The following is a 21,526-nucleotide window of genomic DNA, read 5'->3' as shown; positions in this document are numbered from 1 at the left end:
GGGATTAATGAACCAAATAGATTTCACAACAATCATTAAACTAGCTTTTGATTCCCAAATTTTATTTTCTGTACTTACAAATATCACAATCTGCCATGCCAAGATTTGAACTCATATTCGCAGAATAGATTTCTGCATTATAAAACAAATGGCATGGTGGATAGGTCCATGGCCTCCATCAACCCATCTTCCACTCCCGGCACCTTCACTTCCTGACAAAAGTTGTATCAAATCTGCGCCCACACCTTCCCCCTCACCTCCATCCAAGGACCCAAAGGATCCTATCACATCCGGCAGAGATTTTCCTGCACCTCCACACTCTTCATCAACTGTGTCCATTGCTCTCGATTTGGTCTCCTGTACATTGGGGAGATAGGACACCAACTCACGGAATATTTCAGAGAACATCTCCGGGACACATGCAACAAAAACCCCACTGCTCCTTGGCTGAACACATCACCCCTCCCACTCCACCAAGGACATGGATGTCCTGGGCCTCCTCTACCACTAAATAAACTACCCAACGCCAGGCAGAAGAACACCCTATCTTCTGCCTTAGGACCCTCCAACCACACGGTATCAACGTCGATCTCACCAGTTTCCTCACCTCCCCTCCCCTCCCCCCACTTCATCCCAGAGCCAACCCTCTAGCTCAGCACTGCCCTCTTGAACTGTCCTACCTGTTCCTTCCCACCTATCCGCTCCTCCCTCCCCATGACCTATCACCATCCCCCACCACCTTTATCCACCTAAACGCCTTCCTGGGAACCTTACCCCCATGCCCAATCTCACCCTCCTATTCAACTCTCAGCCCCCTTGCCCCCCCCCAACCCCCACCCCAACATTCCTGATGACTCTCTTGCCCCTCAGATGCTGCCTGACCCGCTGTGCTTTTCCAGCACCACACTTTTCGACATGAATGAACTGTTGGACTTTCACATGGAGTACTCATGGAGTGTAAAGCAATTTTTAAAAAGTAAGCTCATGTGATTATTGACTAGGCCAGCATTTATTGCCTATTCAGCAGTTAAGTGTCAACCAACTGGAATCACATCTCAGCCAGTCAAGGTACTGAAGGAGGCTTGCTTTCCTGAAAGGGATTAATGAACCAAATAGATTTCACAACAATCATTAAACTAGCTTTTGATTCCCAAATTTTATTTTCTGTACTTACAAATATCACAATCTGCCATGCCAAGATTTGAACTCATATCCGCAGAATAGATTTCTGCATTATAAAACAAATGGCATTGCCACTCACTGCGACCACTGGCAGTAAGGGGTGCAACATCAATGCAAGTTGATGGGGCAGCACAGTGGCTCAGTGGCTAACACTGCTGCCTCACAGTGCCAGAGACCCGGGTTCTGTTCCAACCTTGGACCACTGTGTGGAGTTTGCACGTTCTACGTGGGTTTCCTTCGGGTGCTCCAGTTTCCTCCAACAGTCCAATGACGTGCAGTTTAGGTGGATTGGTCATGCTAAATTGCCCGCTGTGCAGGGTAGGTGAGTTAGCCATGGGAAATATAGGGTTGTAGGGGAGTGGGTCTGGGTGGGATGCTCTTGAGAGGGTCAGTGTGGACTCGATAGGCTGAATGGCCTGCACCCACATTGTAGGGATTCTAAATTTAATCCTTCTCCTCCTTAACCAATCCTGGTGACTGCTGGCCCTCAGTGAGATCAGGTCAGAGCCCCAGAAATGCAGCATTTTTGTCATATACTCTCATACCCTTCACTGGTAAAGACTGCTAAGCATTTCTAAAGCTATGCAATAAATCATATATGAGAAAATAAAAACTTGCTTCTTTAAAAAAAGAATGTGTGGTGGGGGCGATGCAACCTGTTATAAATATTTGGAATATTTCATATGAATTTCAGTAAATTGAGCCGATATTTCCTGGGTAGTAGGCATGTTTCATTCCCAATGACGGGTGGCCTTGAATTAAATAAGTCACATCACTGCAGTGCACTGTGATTGAAGTTAATCCGCAGCTCACTATCAGTGGAAATGAGGCTGTGACCCTTGCATTGTGTATACACATCTTGTGAGTTCTGCATCCTCCAGGGAGAGCTATAACCTTTAACTCACAGCGTGCGGTAGTTAATTAAAACTGACATTGCTGTTGACTGCACATTCGAAATGGTCCATGAATTGGTCGCAATTTGAATCATCTGACAACTCCTGCAATCATACCTCGAGCAGGATTTCCACAAAGAATCAGGAGATGGATGCCATTCAGCCCCTCCAACCTGTTCCACCATTTGGTTAAACCATAGTTGATTGCTATCTCAACTCTATTAACCAGTGTTGATTTTATGCCTCCTATATATCCTCTGTTGTAGCTCCACCTGCCCAGGACATCTGCTGTTATGGGATGCTGTGCTTGTCTTACATCATGCTAACATGACCACTGTAATCCATCTGTAACTACTCCCTGACGTATGTCATCCAACTGTCTCTAGGCCGAGTCTTTCTCCTGCTGCCTTCCAAAGGTAGAGTCATAGAATTCCTATAGTGTGGAAGCAGGCCATTCAGCCTGTCGAGTCCACACCCACCATCCAAATAGCATCCCAACTAGACCAGCCCCTAACCTATTCCCATAACTCTGCATTTTCCATGACTGATCCACCTCACCTCCACATCCCTGGACACTACAGAACAATTCAGCATGGCTGATCCAGCTAACCTGCACATCTTTGGACTGTGGAAGGAAACCAGAACACCCAGAGAAAATCCACGTAGACACGGGGAGAATGCACAAACTCCACACAGACAGTAACCCGAGAATGGAATCAAACCCGGGTCCCTGGCGTTTTGGGGCGGCAGTGCCGAATACTGAGCCACTGTGCTACCCGACATGGCCCAGCTCCAGTTATGAAACTGGATTCCTCAACTCTTGATTCTTTTCAATCGTAAAATAGGTTCTCAATTGCCACCTTCCTGAATCTTTTTAAAATTGTAAATGCTTCATTCTGGTCAACTTTCAAACATTTATACTTGAGGGAATAAATCTATCCTCATCGCTTGAGACTTTAAGCCCCGGTAACATTCCAATGTGGATTTGCCATTTGACAGCAAATACAGTCGACTGGTTCAGTTTAGATACACGCTGTCACAAAGAGGTGAGTTAGAAATGCTAGTTTTTCTTTCAGTCACATTTTCGCAGTGAGCCTCAATGAACTCCACAGACAAAACAGAACAACAAATTACAACTCTGGTAAAGGCTTGAAAAAGCCATGCAATGCAGGGTTTCCATTTGATGTATAGAATTAATAAAGAAATTAGAAGTTCGACAGAAAAAGGACATTATTCAGAGGTGTCATCTGAATACCTAAAAATGCCAGAGCTTCAGTCTCTTGACAGACCGATATGCAGTAAGTATATTTTGTGTGACTTGACAAACTGAAGGAATAATTTAGCATGTCATGCGGAGAGTGCACCGGTGAAAGATCTCAACAGGGAGCTGTCAAGGTGAAATAAGTCACACACGTGGTGTTGTCAACAGCGGTAAATGGTGTCTGCCTTATTAAAACTTGATCAGGTGTCAAGATTGGTGATGCGAAAATTCTGCAGAGTTAATTCCTTGCTTTTGTCCTATGTTAAACTGTGTGACAATGGGATAAAGTTGGACACAAGAGTTACCAAGAAGACATGTATCAAACCTCACGGCCACAAAGACCACAGACACTCATGTAGAAATTTCACTGGGTTTGACAATGGTTGAATCATTGCCCAGTGTTGGCCTATACACGTATACCACATGTGGAATCTGCTCACTCAAAATCAAAAATTTAAAAATAGCAACTATTATAGAACACAGAATTATTATGGTTTAGAAGGAGGCCTTCCAACTCAGATTGGCTGTATTATCTACTAACCCCTTGCCACTTCCCCAGACCCCTGCAATTCTATCCAAGTAACTATCCAATGCCCTCTTGAATGCCTCAATTGAAACTCTTTGCACATTTCCAGTCAGTGCATTCCATATCCTAACTAATTGTTGTGTGAAAAGGTTTTTACTTTCACTTCAACATTGCTTCATTTGCACATCACTTTAATTCTATGCTGTCTTGTTCTTGTTTCTTTCACAAGTAGAAACAGCTTCGTCTGATCTACTGTGCCCTGCCAGCTCATGATTTCAAAAACCTCAATCAGATATCCTTTTTCTCTCCAGGGAGAACAGTCCTAACTTCTTCAATCCATCTTCAAGGTGAAATTCATCATTCCTGGAACCGTTCTAAAAAATCGCTTTGACACTCTCTCTAATGCATTTGCAGCTTTCCAATAATATGATGTCCACAACATTACACAATGCTCCAGCTTAGCTCTAACAAAGTGTCTTGTATTCCATGCTCCTATTAGTAAAGCTGAGCACACTGTGTGCTCTATTTACTCTGCATCATCTATCCTGCCACTTTCAATGATCTGTGCATATTTAGACATCAATCCCTCTGCATCTGAACCTCTTTAATAGAATTATACTCCTTATTTTGGATTGTCTTTAAATGTTCTTCTGACCAAAATGCATCACCTCACACTTCTCTGCATCTGTCACCTATCCATCTACTTTACCAAATTGTCAAAGTCCTTTTGGAATCCCACACTACCTTCAGTTAGTTCACAAATCTTCCAAGTTTAGTGTCATGCACAAACTTAGAAAGTGCCTCCTGCAAAACCAAGATGCAGATTATTTATACATATATATATATATCAGGGAAAGCAAGTGTTCTCTTGGCCTTCTGTGGGGATCGCCATTACACAGTGGCACAGTGGTTAGCACTGCTGCCTCACAGCGCCAGAGACCCACGTTCAATTCCCACCTCAGGCAACTGTGTGTGTGGAGTTTGCAAATTTTCCCTGTGTCTGCGTGGGTGTGCTCCGGTTTCCTCCCACAGTCCAAAAATGTGCAGGTTAGGTGAATTGGCCATGCCAAATTGCCCAAAGTGTTAGGTGAAGGGGTAAATGTTGGAGAATGGGTCTGGGTGGGTCGCTCTTCGGAGGGTCTGGGTGGACTTGTTGGGCTGAAAGGCCTGTTTCCATACTGTAAGTAATCTAATCTAAAATCTTCCTCAAGCACATTAACCTTTACTCTCAGTTTTCTATCACTCAGTCAATTTTGTATCTGTATTTCCACTGTCCCTTTCTACCGTGATCTCCAACTTTCCACACATTGTATCAAATGCCTCTGGAAATCCATCTAAACCACATCATGAGTGTTATACTCCTCAACCCTTTCTGCTACCTCTACAAAAAAAAACTCCAGCAAGTTTATCAAACACAATTTCCCCTTTAAAAATCTGTACTGACTCTTCCTCATCAACCTACATGACCAGTGATTCTCTTCAGAATAATTGTTTTTGAAATTCTCCCCACTCCTGAAATTAAACAAATTGATTAGCAATTCTAGGATTGTCCTTACAACCCTTTATGAACAAGGCTATAATGTTGGCAATTCTCCAGTCTTCTGGCACCTCTCTGGGATTTAGTGAAGACTTAATTACAGATAGTGCCTCTGCAGTTTCCATCCTGACTTCCATCAAATTGCTCGAATGCATTGCATCCGGTCCCAGTGCCTTGTTAATTTTAAGTGACAACAATCTATTGAAGACATCTTCCTTATAAACTTTGAGCCCTTTTCGTGACAGAGTTTCCCCCTGTCACCATGGCCTGCGCAGCAATTTCTTATTTTGTAAAGACAGATGCTAAGTATTCAGTTAATACATTAGTAAAGCCTTTGACAAAGTTCTGCATGGAAGATTAATTAGTAATGTTAGATTCAGGGTGAACTTGCCAATGGGATACAAAATTGGTTTGATTGTAGGATACAGAGGATGGTGGAGGAGGTTAACTTTTCAAACTGGAGACCTGTGACCTGCAGTGTTCCACAAGGATCAGTACTGCGTCCACTTTTGTTTGTTATTAAAATACACAACTTGCATGAGAATTTAGGAGGCATGGTTAGTAAGTTAGCGGATGACACCAAAATTAGTGGCATAGTGGACAGTGAAGATCTTGATCAATTGGGTCAATGGGCTGAGCAGTAACAGTTGGAGTTTAATTTGGATGAATGCAAGGTATTGCATTTTGGTAAAACAAACAAGGGTTTGACTTATACAGTTAATGGTAGGGCCCTGGGTAGTGTTGTAGAACAGAGAAATATAGGGGTTCAGGTTCATAATTCTTTGAAAGTTGCGTCATAGGTAGAGAGGGTGGTTAAAAAGGTACAAAAATAGAAGTTGCTGAAAACGCTTAGCAGTCTGGTAGCATCTGTGAAGAGAAATCAAAATTAACGTTTCAGGTCCGGTGACCCTTCCTCGGAACTAATGGCAGCTGGGAAAATATCGATTTATGTGCAAAAGATAGTGCGGGAGAGAGGGTAAGGAGTAAATGATAGGTGGGGAGAGAGCCCAAGGAGAGAGAAGAACAGTGGACAAAGGAGTGGATAATGATCTGGCTGGGAGGGTGAATAGATGTTAATGGAGACTGTGAGTGGATAAAATGGGCAGCAGGATGGCCCAGTGGATAGCACTGCAGCCTCACAGCGCCAGGGACCTGGGTTCGATTCCAGCCTCAAGCGACTGTCTGTGTGGAGTTAGTACATTCTCCCCGTGTCTGCATGGGTTTCCTCTGGGTACTCCGGTTTACTCCCACAATCCAAAAGATGTGCAGGTCAGGTGGATTGGCCATCCTAAATTGCCCTTAGTGTTAGGTACATTAGTCAGAGGGGGGTAGGTTACTCTTCAGAGGGTCAGTGTGTACTTGTTGGGCTGAATGGCCTGTTTCCACACTGCAGGACATTTAATCTAAAAAGAGTTGTGTGTATAGCAGACTATGTGATAACAGGGCCTGGTGTGTGTGGTAGGGGGCTGGGATTTGGGATGGTCCAGGCCTTAAAATTATTGAACTCGATATTGAATCCAGAGGGCTGCAGGGTCCCCAAGTGAAAAATGAGATGTTGTTCTTCCAGCTTGCACTGAGCTTCGCTGGAGAACTGCAGCTAGCCTTAGACAGAGATGTTGGCCAGGGAACAGGGTGGTGTGTTAAAATGGCATCTCGCTGGATGTGGCGGAAATGGCGGCTGATGAGCTTCTGGCTGGTGGGACGGTAGGTGAGGATGAGGGGAACCCGATTGCTGGTGCCGGAGGGAAGAGAGGAGTTGAGGGTGGAAGTGTGGGAGATGGGTCAGACCTGGTCGAGGGCCTTGGCAATGGTGCTGGGGAATCCTCAGCAGGTGCAGTTATAACATTTAAAAGACATGTGAACAGGTACGTGAGCAGGAAAGATTTCGAGGGACATGGATCAAACCACAGGCAAATGGGACTCGTTTTAGTTTGGAAAACTTAGTCAGCATGGATGAGTTGGACCAAAGGGTCTGTTTCTGTGCTTTATGACTCTGTGACTCTATAATACCTCAGCTATGCTGCCTGCCTCCATTTGTAAATCCCCTTTTTGGTCCCTGTTCAACCTTATTCATGCTTTAACCACTCTTATTCCTTATGTGCCTATATTAGAGTTTGGAATTTCTCTTACAAGACTTATCCGATGCATTTTTCTTCTGTCGAACTGTGGATGGTCAAAATTATCCGAGCACAAGAGAACTTACAAATAATATCCACTGCTCTTTCAAAGGAAACCATGGGGGTTGGGGAAATATATATTAAGGCATTAGGAACTGGGGACCCTGGTGCGAAATAATATTGATAAAAAGCTAAAAAATTATTGTGCACTATTTTTGTTTAAATAGAGCATCTAAACAGTTTAGTTAAAAATGATTAATTCATAACAATATAGTTTTGGAATACTTTGTTCTTAATTTTCATCCTGTATGGTGCTAATTGAGTGAAAACATTGTTTAAAAAAGGACTGAAATAACCTGTGCTGTTTTCTAAATAGGGTAGATACTTGTAGAGAACATTTGCACACCAGCAACAATTTGTATTGATATAATGCTCTTAACACTGTATGATGCCCCAAGGTGCTTCACTTCAATGCCTGTACATCGAACAGTGACTTATAGAAACGTCTTAGAGAAGGAGATGGAATTGGAAGGGTCGAGTGTTAAATGGAGAGAATTTCAGAATGTAGGACCTTGGCAGTGGAAGACACAGCCGACAATATTGGAGTAGTGAAAATCGGGGATGAAGTAGGTCAAAAGTGGGAGATGATATTGTTATTACTCCTGGTGCAGAGAGAACAGCTGACCATGACTCCATCTTCACTTCTGTTCTCTATCTGTTCCCATCTCCACCCTTGCCAAGTGTGGGGGGAGGGACTATGGAGGACAATTCTATTGCTTGGGAGACTCGATAAATCAATGGAGGCGATCACAACTGCAAAAACTGATATGCTCCCAGACCAATTACTTCAAGCCATCCTTTCCTCCATATTGTCTCCATTTGATGTCTACCCTGCTATGTCTCTTAGCGGCTGATGCCACCAACAGCACAGTGAACAAATGCTGTATAATCAGACTGACAACAGCCTATGTGACGTGAGCTCGTTGCTCTGTGTTCCAAAGGGCGCAATTGAAATATAAACCAATTTGCATGTTAATGAATGGGTGATGTATAATAATTAGCTCCACGTGCAGAGTGCACAATTTAACATGACTGACAGCTTGCCAGCAAGAAAGGTTTAGAAGCTCAAAAGTGTATATTAGATTTTCTCCTGAATGAGATATCTGTACTGTTTATTCCCATCACTCAGCAGGGCATGTTTATTTTATATACATGAAACTTTAATGAATGTAACTTTGATTTGAAAATGGTGCAATGCAGTCAAATAAATGTTTGCGTATTTGTACTTTGCAACTGTAGCAAACAAATAGAACAACATCTGCTGCTTGAATCTACATTTGATATCTGAATTTTATAGTCCCCAGCATAAGCGAATTTGCAAAATGCCAGTGCAATTCCACACAAGGACGATATCTTTTAAGCTTAGAATAGGTTTGTGCTTCGCAGTTGGTAGCGTATATTTGACCAAGGTACCATTCTATCAAACAATCTGTTTTCACTTCACATTTATCTGAGAAGAATCATTGTGAAAAATGGCCATGAAACAGGGATACCTTTATCCATGCGAACAACATGGAGGAGGTGGTGACATCATAGCAATGTCACTGGAGGAGGAGCTCAGTTGGCTGCACGGTTGGTCTGTGATACACAGTGATGTCAGCAGCGTGGGGTCAATTTCTGTATTGGCTCACTTGACTGAAGGTTACCACCTTCACGATCTTCCACTTGCCTGAGATGTCATGACTCTCAGGTTTAACCACCACGAGTCATCTGTCTCTCATGAGACAACACCCGGTGGGATGCTTGCACCACCGTGAAATTACTTTTTACATAATCCAAAAGCTCACCTAAACATTCTGGGGACATGGCTTTGAAACCCACCCCTGCTCCATTGTAAATGGTGAAATTTGAATTCAAATTACTGAAAAAGAGATGTTGGAGTAGAGGTTCCTTGAAAATGAAGTCTCAGGTAGATAGGATTGTAAACAAGGCATTTAGTACGCTTGCCTTTATTGGTCATAGCATTGAGTATAGAAGTTGGGAGGTGATGTTGCGGCTGTACAGGACATTGATTAAGCCACTTTTGCAATATTGCATGCAACTCTGGTTTCCCTCCTGTAGAAAGGATGTTGTGAAACTTCAAAGGGTTCAGAAAAGATTTACAAGAAAGTTGCCAGGGTGGGAGGATTTGTACTATAGGGAGAGGCTGAACAGGCTGGGGCTGTTTTCCCTGGAGCAGCAGAGGCTGAGGGGTGACCTTATCGAGGTTTATAAAATCATGAGGGGCATGGATAGGGTAAATAGTCAAGGTCTTTTCTCTGGGTTGGGGGAGTCCAGAACTAGATGGCATACGTTTAGAGTGAGGGGGCAAAGATTTAAAAGGGGGCAACTTTTTCATGCTTGGTGGAATGAGGTGTCAGAAGAAGTGGTGGAGGCTGGTACAATTACACCATTTAAAAGGCATGAATGGGTACATGAATAGGAAGGATTTCGAGGGATATGGGGCAATTGCTGGCAAATGGGACTAGATTGGGTTAGGATATCTGGCTGTCATGAACGAGTTGGACCGAAGTATCTGTTTCCATGCTGTACACCTCTATGACTCTAATTAAAATCTGAATAAAAATTTACATAATGGTGAGTGTCTTCTTGCAGAAACCATTGTATTGCTCATGTCCTTCGGGGAAGAAAATCTGTCCTTACTTGATCTCACCTACATGTGACACCAGACCCACAGCAATGTGATTGACTCTTAACTGCCCTCTGGGCAATTAGGGATAGGTAATAAATCTTGGCCTAGCCAGTGACACCCACAACCTGTGAATGAATAAACCATCAGCCAAAATTAGCTAAGGGTCATTTTGGTCCAAATGAAGCATCCAATGATCCATCCACTTTCTACATCAATTTGAAAAGTTCAATATGAAGTAATATTGGAGGCTGAGGGGTGACCTTATAGAGGTTTATAAAATCATGAGGGGCATGGATAGGGTAAATAGCTAAGCTTTTTTTCCTAGGGTAGGATACCAAACTAGAGGGCAGAGGTTGAAGGTGAGGAGCAAATTTTTTAAAGGGACCTAAGTGGCAACTTTTTCACACAGAGGATGGTATAGAATGAGCTGCCAGAGTAAGTGGTGGAGGCAAGTACGATTACAACATGGGAATAGGAATAGGAAGGGTTTAGAGGATCCTGGCCAAATGCTGGCAAATGGAACTAGTTCAGTTTAAGGTGTCTTGCTGGTGCCTATGAGTTGGATTGAAGGGTCTGTTCCCTGTTGTATGATGCTATGATTCAAGCTTACTGCATGTTCCGTATTGCAATATTTTTTAAAGAAACAGAGTTCTAGTCACAGGGAAGAGAGCAAAAAGAAAAATAACCAAAAGTCTTTAGTTTTGAAATTAATCTGAGGAACAGAATGTCAGAGAGCTGAATATTATCCCACCTAATGTCATCAATCAGTATATGTGGATGTGCTGAGCATAAGTCTGAATAACAGCAATCAGCAATCTCCTTCTCTGCTTTAAGCAAACAAGCAGAATTGCTGACCCTACATTTATGAGGCCATTGGTTTCCACATCTTGCATCTCTGTGACTTCTTGAGTAATTGAGTCAATTTAAACCCACTTGTGGGTCTCTTGGTGCTAGGATTTATATTTAATGAACTTAAGAGCAGGGAAGATTAAGACGTGACTTTGTTGAGGCATTCAAAATTATGAACAATTCTGACAGGATAAAGAAGGATATTTTGCTTCGACGAGATGGTATATCAGTAACTCGGGGGGGGGGGGCACAATTTCAAAATTGTCAATGAGAGAGCTTGGAGTGGGATGAGGAGAAACTTTGTAACTCAGAGAGTTGTTGGGATTTGGAATGCACTGCCTGGGAGAGCGGTGAAATTGGGTTCCATATGATGTATCAAATGAGAGCTGGATATATATTTGAAAGTGATGAATTTATAGGGTTACAGAGAAAAGGGCTGTATAGTGGGACTAGCTGTGTGGCTCTTTCCGAAGCTGGTGCAGACACGATGGGACAAATGGCCTCCTTCTGTACTGTAAAATGCTATGATTCCATTCAGATTAATCTCAATCTGGGAAGATTTCCACCTCAGCAGTTAGTTTTCAGAATTAATTTGAATCCACGTGTGTTTAGGTTCATATAAGTGTTTGGAAGGACTGTATTATAGAAACAAATAATCACATTACTGTCAATACCACAAGATTATCAAATCACTTCCCACAACTATTGTCACCTTTTTTAACTCAGTTGTATTGAGTGAGGGTTACAGATGGAGTGTTTTCTGCACTTATGCTGCAAGTGAAGGACATTTCGACTGAGAGAAGTGAATGCCCATGAGGTAGATGCTTCACTGCCTGATCATTGAAATGAATGAACAAAGAACAAAGCAAATTACAGCACAGGAACAGGCTCTTCGTCCCTCGAAGCCTGCGCCGATCCAGATCCTTTATCTAAACCTGTTGCCTATTTTCTAAGGATCTGTATCCCTCTGCTCCCTGCCCATTCATATATCTGTCTCAATACAGCACTTTTGACCTCCAGATCACAAACAACAGTGGTTCCCAACACAGATCCCTGTGGAACACCACTGGTCACATCTCTCCATTTTGAGAAACTCCCTTCCACTACTACTCGCTGTCTCCTGCTGCCCAGCCAGTTCTCTATCCATCTAGATGGTACACCCTGGACCCCATGTGACTTCACTTTCTCCATCAATAGGCCATGGGAAACCTTATCAAACACCTTACTGAAATCCATGTTTCTGACATCCACAGCCCTTCCCCCATCAATCAACTTTGTAACTTCCTCAAATAATTCTATTAAATTGGTAAGATATGACCTTCCCTACACAAAATCATGTTGACTATCACTTATTAAGCCCATTTTCTTCCAAATAGATCCTATCCCTCAGTCCCAATCTCCCTTGATCTTTTCTGTACTTGTGTACATTTACTTTCTCCTTCAAGTATTTATCTAATTCTTGGACACTGAGGCATTGAATAACTCTAAAGAGGAGATAGACCAATTTTTAATAAGGTCAGAAGTCACACAACACCAGGTTATAGTTCAACAGGTTTATTTGAAATCACAAGCTTTCAGAGTGCTGCTCCTTCATTGGGTGAAATGAAGAAAATCATATAGGCACAGAGTTTATAGGCAGAGAGATCAAAGAGCAGAGAGGTCAAAATTTCAAACAAATAGTGTGAGTGGAGTGCCAATAGGCTGAATAATAAGTCTCTACAAGTGATCAAAAGTGTCAGACAGTGTGAGTAAAGTATCAACAGCTGAATAATAATGAAGGGGATGACCTATAATCTAATGAATTGAGGCGGAGAGATAATTACAAAATAAGTACTGAAAGTAATAGGTTGAAGGGTTATGGATCGCAGGCAGGAAAATGGAATTCAGGTGAAGATGAGATCAGCCATGCCTTTATTAAATGGTGGAGCAGGCTTGAGGGGCTGAATGGCCGACTCCTGCTCCTGGATCTTACACCTTCTCTTTCTTTTGGAAATTATTATGGGATCTCCTTGCCTCATTCTTTCAGACAGGAGATTCCAGACCCTTTGCCCATCACAGGCTTAATTCTTCCAGGAACTATTTCTCCAGGTTCACTGGTAATGCTGATCTTTAGCTGGCCGATAGGAAGGACACTGCAGGGATAGGAATGCAATTCATTCCTGCTTCAGTTATGTGTCATTTGACATTGGTTATACGGTTAAATATTTGGCAAATCTGTTAGTTTTAAACAGTCGCTTGGTGTAATCTCTGAATTAACATCCTCAACCTGAGCTGAGTGCTCGCACTTAGCTTCTGAGTCAGCAGATTGTGGAGATCAGGATACATCACAGACTTGTGCAGCGCTGATGGCCCTTTGTGATGGGAGACTATTTGCTTTGACCCTCCCAGGATTCCATAAAAGATCCCATGGTACTCACATGCTGAGTTCTCTCCAAATTGGCTGACCAGTACACGATGAACATAATACAAAAGATTTGGTCTTTAGCTCAATCCCTCCAAGTGGAAGTTGTATTGAAAATTGGGTGTCATGCTTTAACATTAAAAAATGTAAATATTTCAGTGGATATGGGCATCACAGATCAGCACATATTGCTCATCCCTAACTGTTCTTGAACTGAGCAACTTATGTAACCATTTCATGAGGACAGTTCAGAAACAACATTACCATGGGCCTGAAGTCACATGCGGGCCATGTGGGTAAGGATGGTAAGTTTCCTTCCCTAAAAAATACAATTGACCTAATAGCTTTGTAGAACAATTGTTGACCACCACCATATTAGCTTTCAATTACAGATCCATTAATAAAACCAGCCGCTGTGGTGGGATTTGAAACCATATCACCAGCTAGAACCTTAAGATTACCAGCTCAGTGACTTCAGCACTGTCCCATTGTCTCTGATGTTACCAGAAATCCAAAAGTACATCATTTGTTGTAAAGTCCATTTGCTGTGAATGGCGCAATATGAATGCAATTCTTTCTTTCTAAACTTCCCTCAATTCATAGCCCCACTTGAAGAAAAGGGGAGTTTATAATTTAGTACTTTTAATATCCCCAAACAATCCCATAGATTGTTCCATCATGAGCAAGTTACTTTTAAATCACTGTTGTGCATTAACAAACAGGACAGTTAATTTGGACACAATAACCTCCGGTAAACAGAAACCGAAATGACCACTAGATTTATTTTGGGTTGCACTGGTTGAGGAATAAATGTAGACCAAGCGAACTCCTTTGGTGCCCTTCAACCTGAACCAGCAGACAAAGCCTGTCTTTCAAACCTTATCTAAGGTTACTGTGCACACACTGTGATAAAGTCACAGTTGATGATACAGTTTTTGAAGTGATACTTAAAACTGACGGAGGGGTTTAAACTAGATAATTACGGTGATGTATCCTCTGCTCCACCTTGTGCATTTGAAGGAATGTACTGAGATAAGCAGACTGGTTCACAATTTGTAACATATTGCATGACTCGCAGGCTCAATTTTTTAACTAATAGGTGATAATTGCTCAGACCCAAAATGAAGGACAGCAGGAATAACCTTGCGATTGATAATGCACAATTATTAACTATTAACAAAAACCTCCTCAGGTATGGGTAGATTGTGCATTGTAATGTCATGGGGATCAGTCCCAAACCTGGGCACTCAGCCTTGCTCCCCTCTGCTTTGAGGTTCCAGTGCATCCTGCCTACAGCTGCTTGCCTGTCAAGCCGCACTGTGAAATCAATAGTGAAATGACAGTAATTGGATTTGTAACAGCAAACTTTGTCTTTCTGTTTGAGCCAGCTATATGACATTGGTATATATGCACAGGTCGCTCTGAAGGATCAACTGCTGGGATATAGAGTGCTTGATTCAGGCTGCACCTTGTCACAAATGAACCTTTGACTTTAGCTTCTGCAGAGGTCAGTGATAATGCAACACTTAATCTGCTTTACAAGATTTCAGTGCAGCCACAGCTTAGCTGAGGTTCTGTATAAACTCCTGTCATGTCTAAATGGAGTCATAGAGTCATACCAGAAATAGACCCTTCGGTCTAACCAGTCCACGCTGAACATAATCCCAAACTAGACTAGTTCCACCTGCCTTCTCCTGGTCCATACCCCTCCAAAACTCTTCTGTTCATGCATTAATCCTGGTGTCTTTTAAAATGTTGTAATTGTACCCACATTCACCACTTCCTCAGGAAGTTCATTCCCCATGTGAACAACCTTTGTGTAAAAAAAATTGACCCTCATGTCTTTTTTAAATCTCTCTCCTCTCACCTTAAACATGTACCCCCTTTACAATTACCACTAACCCTATCTACACCCCTAATTATTTTATAAATTTCGATAAGGTCGCCACTCAACTTCCTACTCTCCAGTGGAAAAAAGCCCCAGTCTTTCTGCTTTGTCCTTACAATAATTTGGAACAATACAGGCAACCAGTTTATTTTCTGGTAACTGTAAACTGGATTGAATATCTTCAATTTTTTTCATCCATTCACTCATGGGATATGGATGTCGCTGGGACAACTCTTACTGCCCAGCTCTAGTTAGCTTTGAGAGGGTGGTGGTGAGCTGCCTTCTTGAACTGCTGTCGTCCATTTGGTGAGGGTAGACCAGCAATGCCATTAACAATGGAGTTCCAGCATTTTGACCCAGAAATACTTCAGGAATGGCAATATATTTCCAAGTCTTCAAATATTGTTTAGCTGGTTCCAAATCTGTTTGTGCCATTGTTCAGTTTCCATTGTGCCCACAGCACCAAGAGAATCCTTTGTCAAAGTCATCAAAGTTCGATTAATTACATGATTTAGATGATGTTTTATCTTCTTTCCATTGCCTTAGCCTCTGTACAACCTTCAACACTATCCAGTCTCCTACACAGCTAGTCATTCAGGGTTAAACCTATTGTAGTATTTCATTGTGACTGTTACAAAATTGCACAACACCAGGTTATAGTCCAATAGGTTTAATTGGAAGCACTAGCTTTCAGAGTGTTGCTCCTTCATCATGTGGTTGTGCAGTGCATAATTGTAAGACACAGAATTTATAGCAAGAGTTTACAGTGTGATGTAACTGAAATTATACATTGAAAAATACCTTGACTGTTTGTTAAGTCTCTCATCATACTGTAAACTTTTGCTATAAATTCTGTGTCTTACAATTGTGTCCTCCACAACCACTTGATGAAGGAGCGGCGCTCCGAAAGCTAGTGCTTCCAATTAAACCTGTTGGACTATAACTTGGTGTTGTGTGATTTGTAACTTTGTATACCCCAGTCCACTACCGGCATCTCCAAATTGTTCATAATGTACACAGTGACTGCTGTTCGATGATTTTCACACCCAATTCTGTGTAGTCAACTATACGATAGCACAAGTTTTCACCTTTGGGGACTCCTGGTAGCCATCTTCAAAATATTACTCACAACCTTGTATGCCAATGCTGATGTCACTAACAATGCACAGCTTTACCTCCTTGTTATCACACTCAAATCCTATTATGCTACAATCCTGTCCAGTCCGCTTATTTGAAAAATGACATAATTGCATTAAAGCAGTTCAGAGAAGGTTCACTTCACTCAATCCTGGGTAAGGAGGTTACCAAAGGGCGGCATGGTGGCTTGGTGGTTAGCACTGCTGCCTCACAGCACCAGGGTCTCAGGTTCGATTCCAGCCTCGGGCAACTGTCTGTGTGGAGTTTACACATTCTCCCTGTGTCTGCGTGGGTTTCCTCCCACAATCCAAAGATGTGCAAATCAGGTGAATTGACCATGCGAAATTGCCCATAGTGTTAGGGAAATGGGTCTGTGTGGGTTACTCTTCGGAGGGTCGGTGTGGACTAGTTGGGCCAAAGGGCCTGTTTCCACACTGTAGGTAATCTAATCTAATTTAATGAGGGTCATGCTGGCCGTGCGCCCATTTGGAATTTAGAAAAATGAGACAATACCTTACTGAAAGCAAACAAGATCCTGAGGAGACTGTGAGAAAGTTTCTCTTTGTTGGGGAGACTTGAAATAGAGAACCCAGTTTGAGAATTAGAGGCTATCTTTGGAACTGAAACATCCAATGGAGGTCTACAGATAGATTGTGTCAGGACAGAGAGAGAGAGAGAGAGAAAGACAAAGATGAAGATAGATAGACATGACCCCAATCTCCTCAATGTGTGACCTCCTAGTTCTTATTAGTCATGCTCATTCCATCCTAGGCTCCTGTTCTGAGCTTTCTTGGATACTTCAGGCAGGTGGACCTTCTCCCAGGTGCTGGCCCAGTCATGGTGGATTCCCCCACCTCAACTTTCTCTCTGCCACATCTTTTCTCCTCTTTTCAGGGCTGGGTCCTGGACCTGGACAATGGTCTCAGGCGTTCATATGCTTGAAAGAGCTACCCATTAGCTGGAGGATCCTAAAGAGAAGGGATTCCAGAAAGTGAATGCCCACGATTGTGGGAAGTGGATTTGAGTTATTTATTTGTTCTCACATATCTCCAGAAAGATATGGTGAAAATTGCAGGAGGGCCATTATTCCCCATCCGGTGGGAAACGTGGGAGCAATAAAAATAAGATGTCAATCTTATCAAGGACTTGAAGATTTCAAAGATAAGGTAAATCATCTGTAATTTTTAAAATAAACTTGCTTTGATGTGGAAGCATTGAAACACAGGGTGGCTCCTTCGGGGTCATTCTCAACAGGGACTATATGGCTTCCTTAGGGGCCCTGGCACATTTGAAGGGGGCCACAGACTGTTCAATAATAAAAATGATTTTCTGTCTATCTGTTTGTGTTGTTTCCTTGTTTGAAAGGGGGGCTCTGGAACCTGAGAAGAGCTCCTAGAGGGGCCGTGGCCAAAAAATAGTTGAGAATCAATGGGCTGGTCTGCATTGGTTTTTTTCATCCACCTACCATGTCAATTTTCGAGTCCCTACCCCAGTAGTTGCTCAAAATTTGATGCCACTATCCAAGCCAAACAATTTTCTGCCAGATTGGCACCCGTAGTTTAACAGTTTCTCGATGATGAGGTCTGGAGAGTAATTTCAAACCACCCTGAAGCCAACCTTCAGGCATGCTGACCACTCTTCCTCTAGGAGTCATTGGAAACTGGAGTCATTGGTAATAAAGAGCGAGCACAGGCTCAATGGGCTGCTCCTTCTGCCCTACAACATATCAGTGATTCAATGAATTGCCCTGAGACATAACCACAATGATCTTGACTCATCAAATTACTTTGGTTGCAAGTTTTGGCAAGACTAAATAAAAGTGAATAATTTATGCATTTTCAAAGGCTCCTCTTGAGTTTATCAACCTTTTTATGGTCTCCCCAGTCTCCGAAGCTCTGGGGAGGAAAGCCCCAGTCTCTCCCTATAATGCAAACTCTCCAGTTCCGGTATCATCCTTGTAAGTGTTTTCTACACCCTCTCAAGTTTAATAACACCCTTCCATAGGGAGGCTAGAACTGTACACAGTATTCCAAAAGTGGCCTCACAAATGTACTGTGTAGCCATAACAGAACATCGCAACTTCTATACTCAATGTTCTGATCAATGAAGGCAAGCGTGCCAAATGCCATCTTCAACACCCTGTCTACCTGTGAGTCCACCGTCAAGGAACTGTGCATCTGCATTCCGAGGTCTCTTTGTTTATCAACACTCTCCAGGGCCTGACTATTAAGTGTATAAGTCCTGCCCTGATTTGCCTTACCACAATGCAACACTTCACATTTATCTCAATTAAACTCTATCTGCCAATCCTCGGCCTATTGGTCCATCATGATCAAAGTCATGTTGTGGTAATGTTCTTCATTGTCCGCTACATCACCATCTGCAAATTTACTAACCATACCTCCTGTTTTCATTTATATAAATGATGAAAAGCAGTGAACCCAGCACTGACCCACCTCTCACTGGGATCCAGTACAAGAATGAACCCTCCACCACCACCCTCTGTCCCCTGGGTGGGGGAGTCCAAAACTAGAGGACATGGGTTTAAGGTGAGAAGGGAAAGATTTAAAAAGAAACTTGAGGGGTAGCCTTTTCACGTAGAGGGTGGTGCATGTCTGGAATGAGCTGTCAGACAACTTAGTGGAGACTGGTAGAATTACCACACTTAAGAGGTATCTGGATGGGTATATGAATAGGAAAAGTTTAGAGGGAAGTGGGCCAAATGCTGGTAAATGGGACGAGGTCAGATTGGGATGTCTAGTTGGCATGGATGAGTTGGACCAAAGGATCTGTTTCAGTGCTGTATGACTCTATGATACACTTGACACATGGCAGCATTGACATTTATAAGTGGGAGGGGTCTGTTGTCAATCATTCAACGTAGATACAACCAGTCAATCAAGTTCTATCATGTTTCGAGTCCAAACAGCTTAACGTTGAGGCGGAGTGAAGGCAGAGATGAAACGAAAAGGAAGCATATCCTGCACTCTGGGTCCCACACCCTCAGGGAAAGGTCTGTGGGTTTAGAATTGGCCTGCTCAGTTACATGACAAGCCATGACAAAAACTCACATTGCTTAGTGGATGTCATCCTTAAGATGACAGACATACAGGTTTTAATGAATAATTAAAGCACTTTAAATTAAATAGCACAACTAAAAACATTTGAATAAATATCACTAGATAAATACACACTAAAATCAAGAAGAACATTTGCCTGTACCATGGACATTTGTTCATTAAAATACGTGCGTAGTTCAATTTACAATTAAGACCATTACTTAGTAGAAGAGCTGGTAAAATAAAAATTATCTCTCCCATTTCATCAATTGGTCTGATTTGTGAAAATGTTGTGGGTTGGGGATTGTCGTTCTCCAGCTTGTCATTCTGAGCTAGTTTATACAGCACCTGTTTGTGGTAAAATTTCAATCAAGAGAAATCCCATTTCATTTCAAGTTACATGGTTCGAACTTCAGTTAAATTATTAAACATGCTGTTGATTATCCAGCTGTAAATAAGAATCCATAAAGTGTACCTGATATCACTCTCCCTAACTTGACTGTCTTCCAGCTCCTCCATGTATTTTTCACCTTTCATCCAGTATATTATTGGGTTAACCGAGCTGTACCCAAAGAATGCCCTGCAGACCAGACTGGTTGGACGGCCTATTAAGAGGAAAACAAAGAAAATTTATAGATCACAGCATTCTTCTTCCAAGTTCAACCTGTAGCACTGAGTGCATTTAAATCTGTATCAAGCGAGACCATTCAAAGAGGGAACCTTCAAAGAAAATTGGATTAATCAATTTCAGTCTTGTAGCTTCTAATCTGGTGTGATATTTGATGAGAATCATTGAGTCAGTACCCCACGGTATTGCTAACCATAATCTGGAAATGCTGCTGTGTCTGTCCTCATGTAAAAATATGATGTAAAGTATTGACGTCTTTTCTCTTAAGGTGCACACATAAGTCTGAATCTATAGCCAACTAGTCATGATGCCTGTTGAGGTTGGTTTAAAACACAGTGTGTTTCACCAGTTTTCAGCTTTGCTGTGTGGGAAAATAAACATTTCTACTGGGCAAACTGTTTGCCCTGGGCTGGTGCTATCCAGTTAATGCCACAGGTTTCAAACTTTCTGGTAGTTCTCTTGTGGCACAGTGATAGTGTCTTAAACTCTGAACCAGGAGGTCTGGGATTCATGCCTCACCTGATCCTGAGGTGTGTAATAAAACCTCTGAAGAGGTTGATAAGGAAAGCACCTGGGCCTGGGAAATGGGAGGATGTCACAGCTCTTCCATCAGTCGGGGGACTCGGGTAATGAGGCTCCACCAATCTCCTGTCACATTTCCTTTGGACAAAGCAGGTAAGTGCTTATTGTTAGCTACTCACCCTGCTCATATGATACATGTTCCTAGCAAAGACAAGACAGGTGTGATGATCTATCCAAATTCTAATTGCTTCATGCTTCACACTCCACCACCCCCCTCCCCCCACCACCCCCTACCCTCCAATTCCCTTTCTCAAGGTTAAGAACACGTCTCAAACAGTGATGCAAGACTCATTGTTGAGCACGTATTGTCTCTTGTGAATGCTGGACTCCCTGGGATCAAGCTGGTAAGTATTCAGAATTAAGCACTGGGAGTGATTGCTGGTGTAGGCACAGTAGGACAGAACAGGACAGAAACAGAGCCTTTGGACCAACTCCTTCTGCACAGTTACAATTTTATGATTCTCGGTAACTCATACTGAAACCATTCTGACATAATCAAAAATAAACTGAACATGTGTTCCTCCCTCAAAGGCAGAAAAGCTCCATCGACACTTCATTGCCCACATTGGAATCCCAGCTCGCTTCATTCCCATCATTATTTCTTGCCTCAGCCACACAAAACTAAATATTTAATAGAATTAAGTAGGAAAGACACCTCTGTGCAAATAAGATATAGAGCAAGTAAACTAGAATATGGTTCAATCCCCTGCTTTATAAAGCTTATCAATAGCATGTAAATAACTGAGAACGTAATAAACTTAATTTGACAACATA

The 21,526-nt window shown here is 42.4% G+C and overlaps 1 protein-coding gene across 1 annotated transcript in view; it reads right to left on the bottom strand.

Annotated features, from left to right (window-relative positions):
• il1rapl2 (interleukin 1 receptor accessory protein-like 2) overlaps positions 1-21,526 on the bottom strand; it is a 1,049,350-nt gene that overhangs the window by 63,617 nt on the left and 964,207 nt on the right. The window contains exon 7 of the mRNA XM_043705153.2: positions 20,018-20,147. Within this exon, the coding sequence (XP_043561088.1) occupies positions 20,018-20,147 (130 nt within the window). The remainder of the gene's footprint in view (positions 1-20,017; positions 20,148-21,526) is intronic.

Source organism: Chiloscyllium plagiosum, unplaced genomic scaffold, assembly GCF_037043375.1.
Source record: "Chiloscyllium plagiosum isolate Xiang-an unplaced genomic scaffold, Cpla_swu_hap1 HiC_scaffold_11, whole genome shotgun sequence".
Lineage (NCBI taxonomy): Eukaryota > Metazoa > Chordata > Chondrichthyes > Orectolobiformes > Hemiscylliidae > Chiloscyllium > Chiloscyllium plagiosum.
Note: the sequence above shows the minus strand (reverse complement) of the source record. Positions and strands in the feature narration are given on the sequence as shown.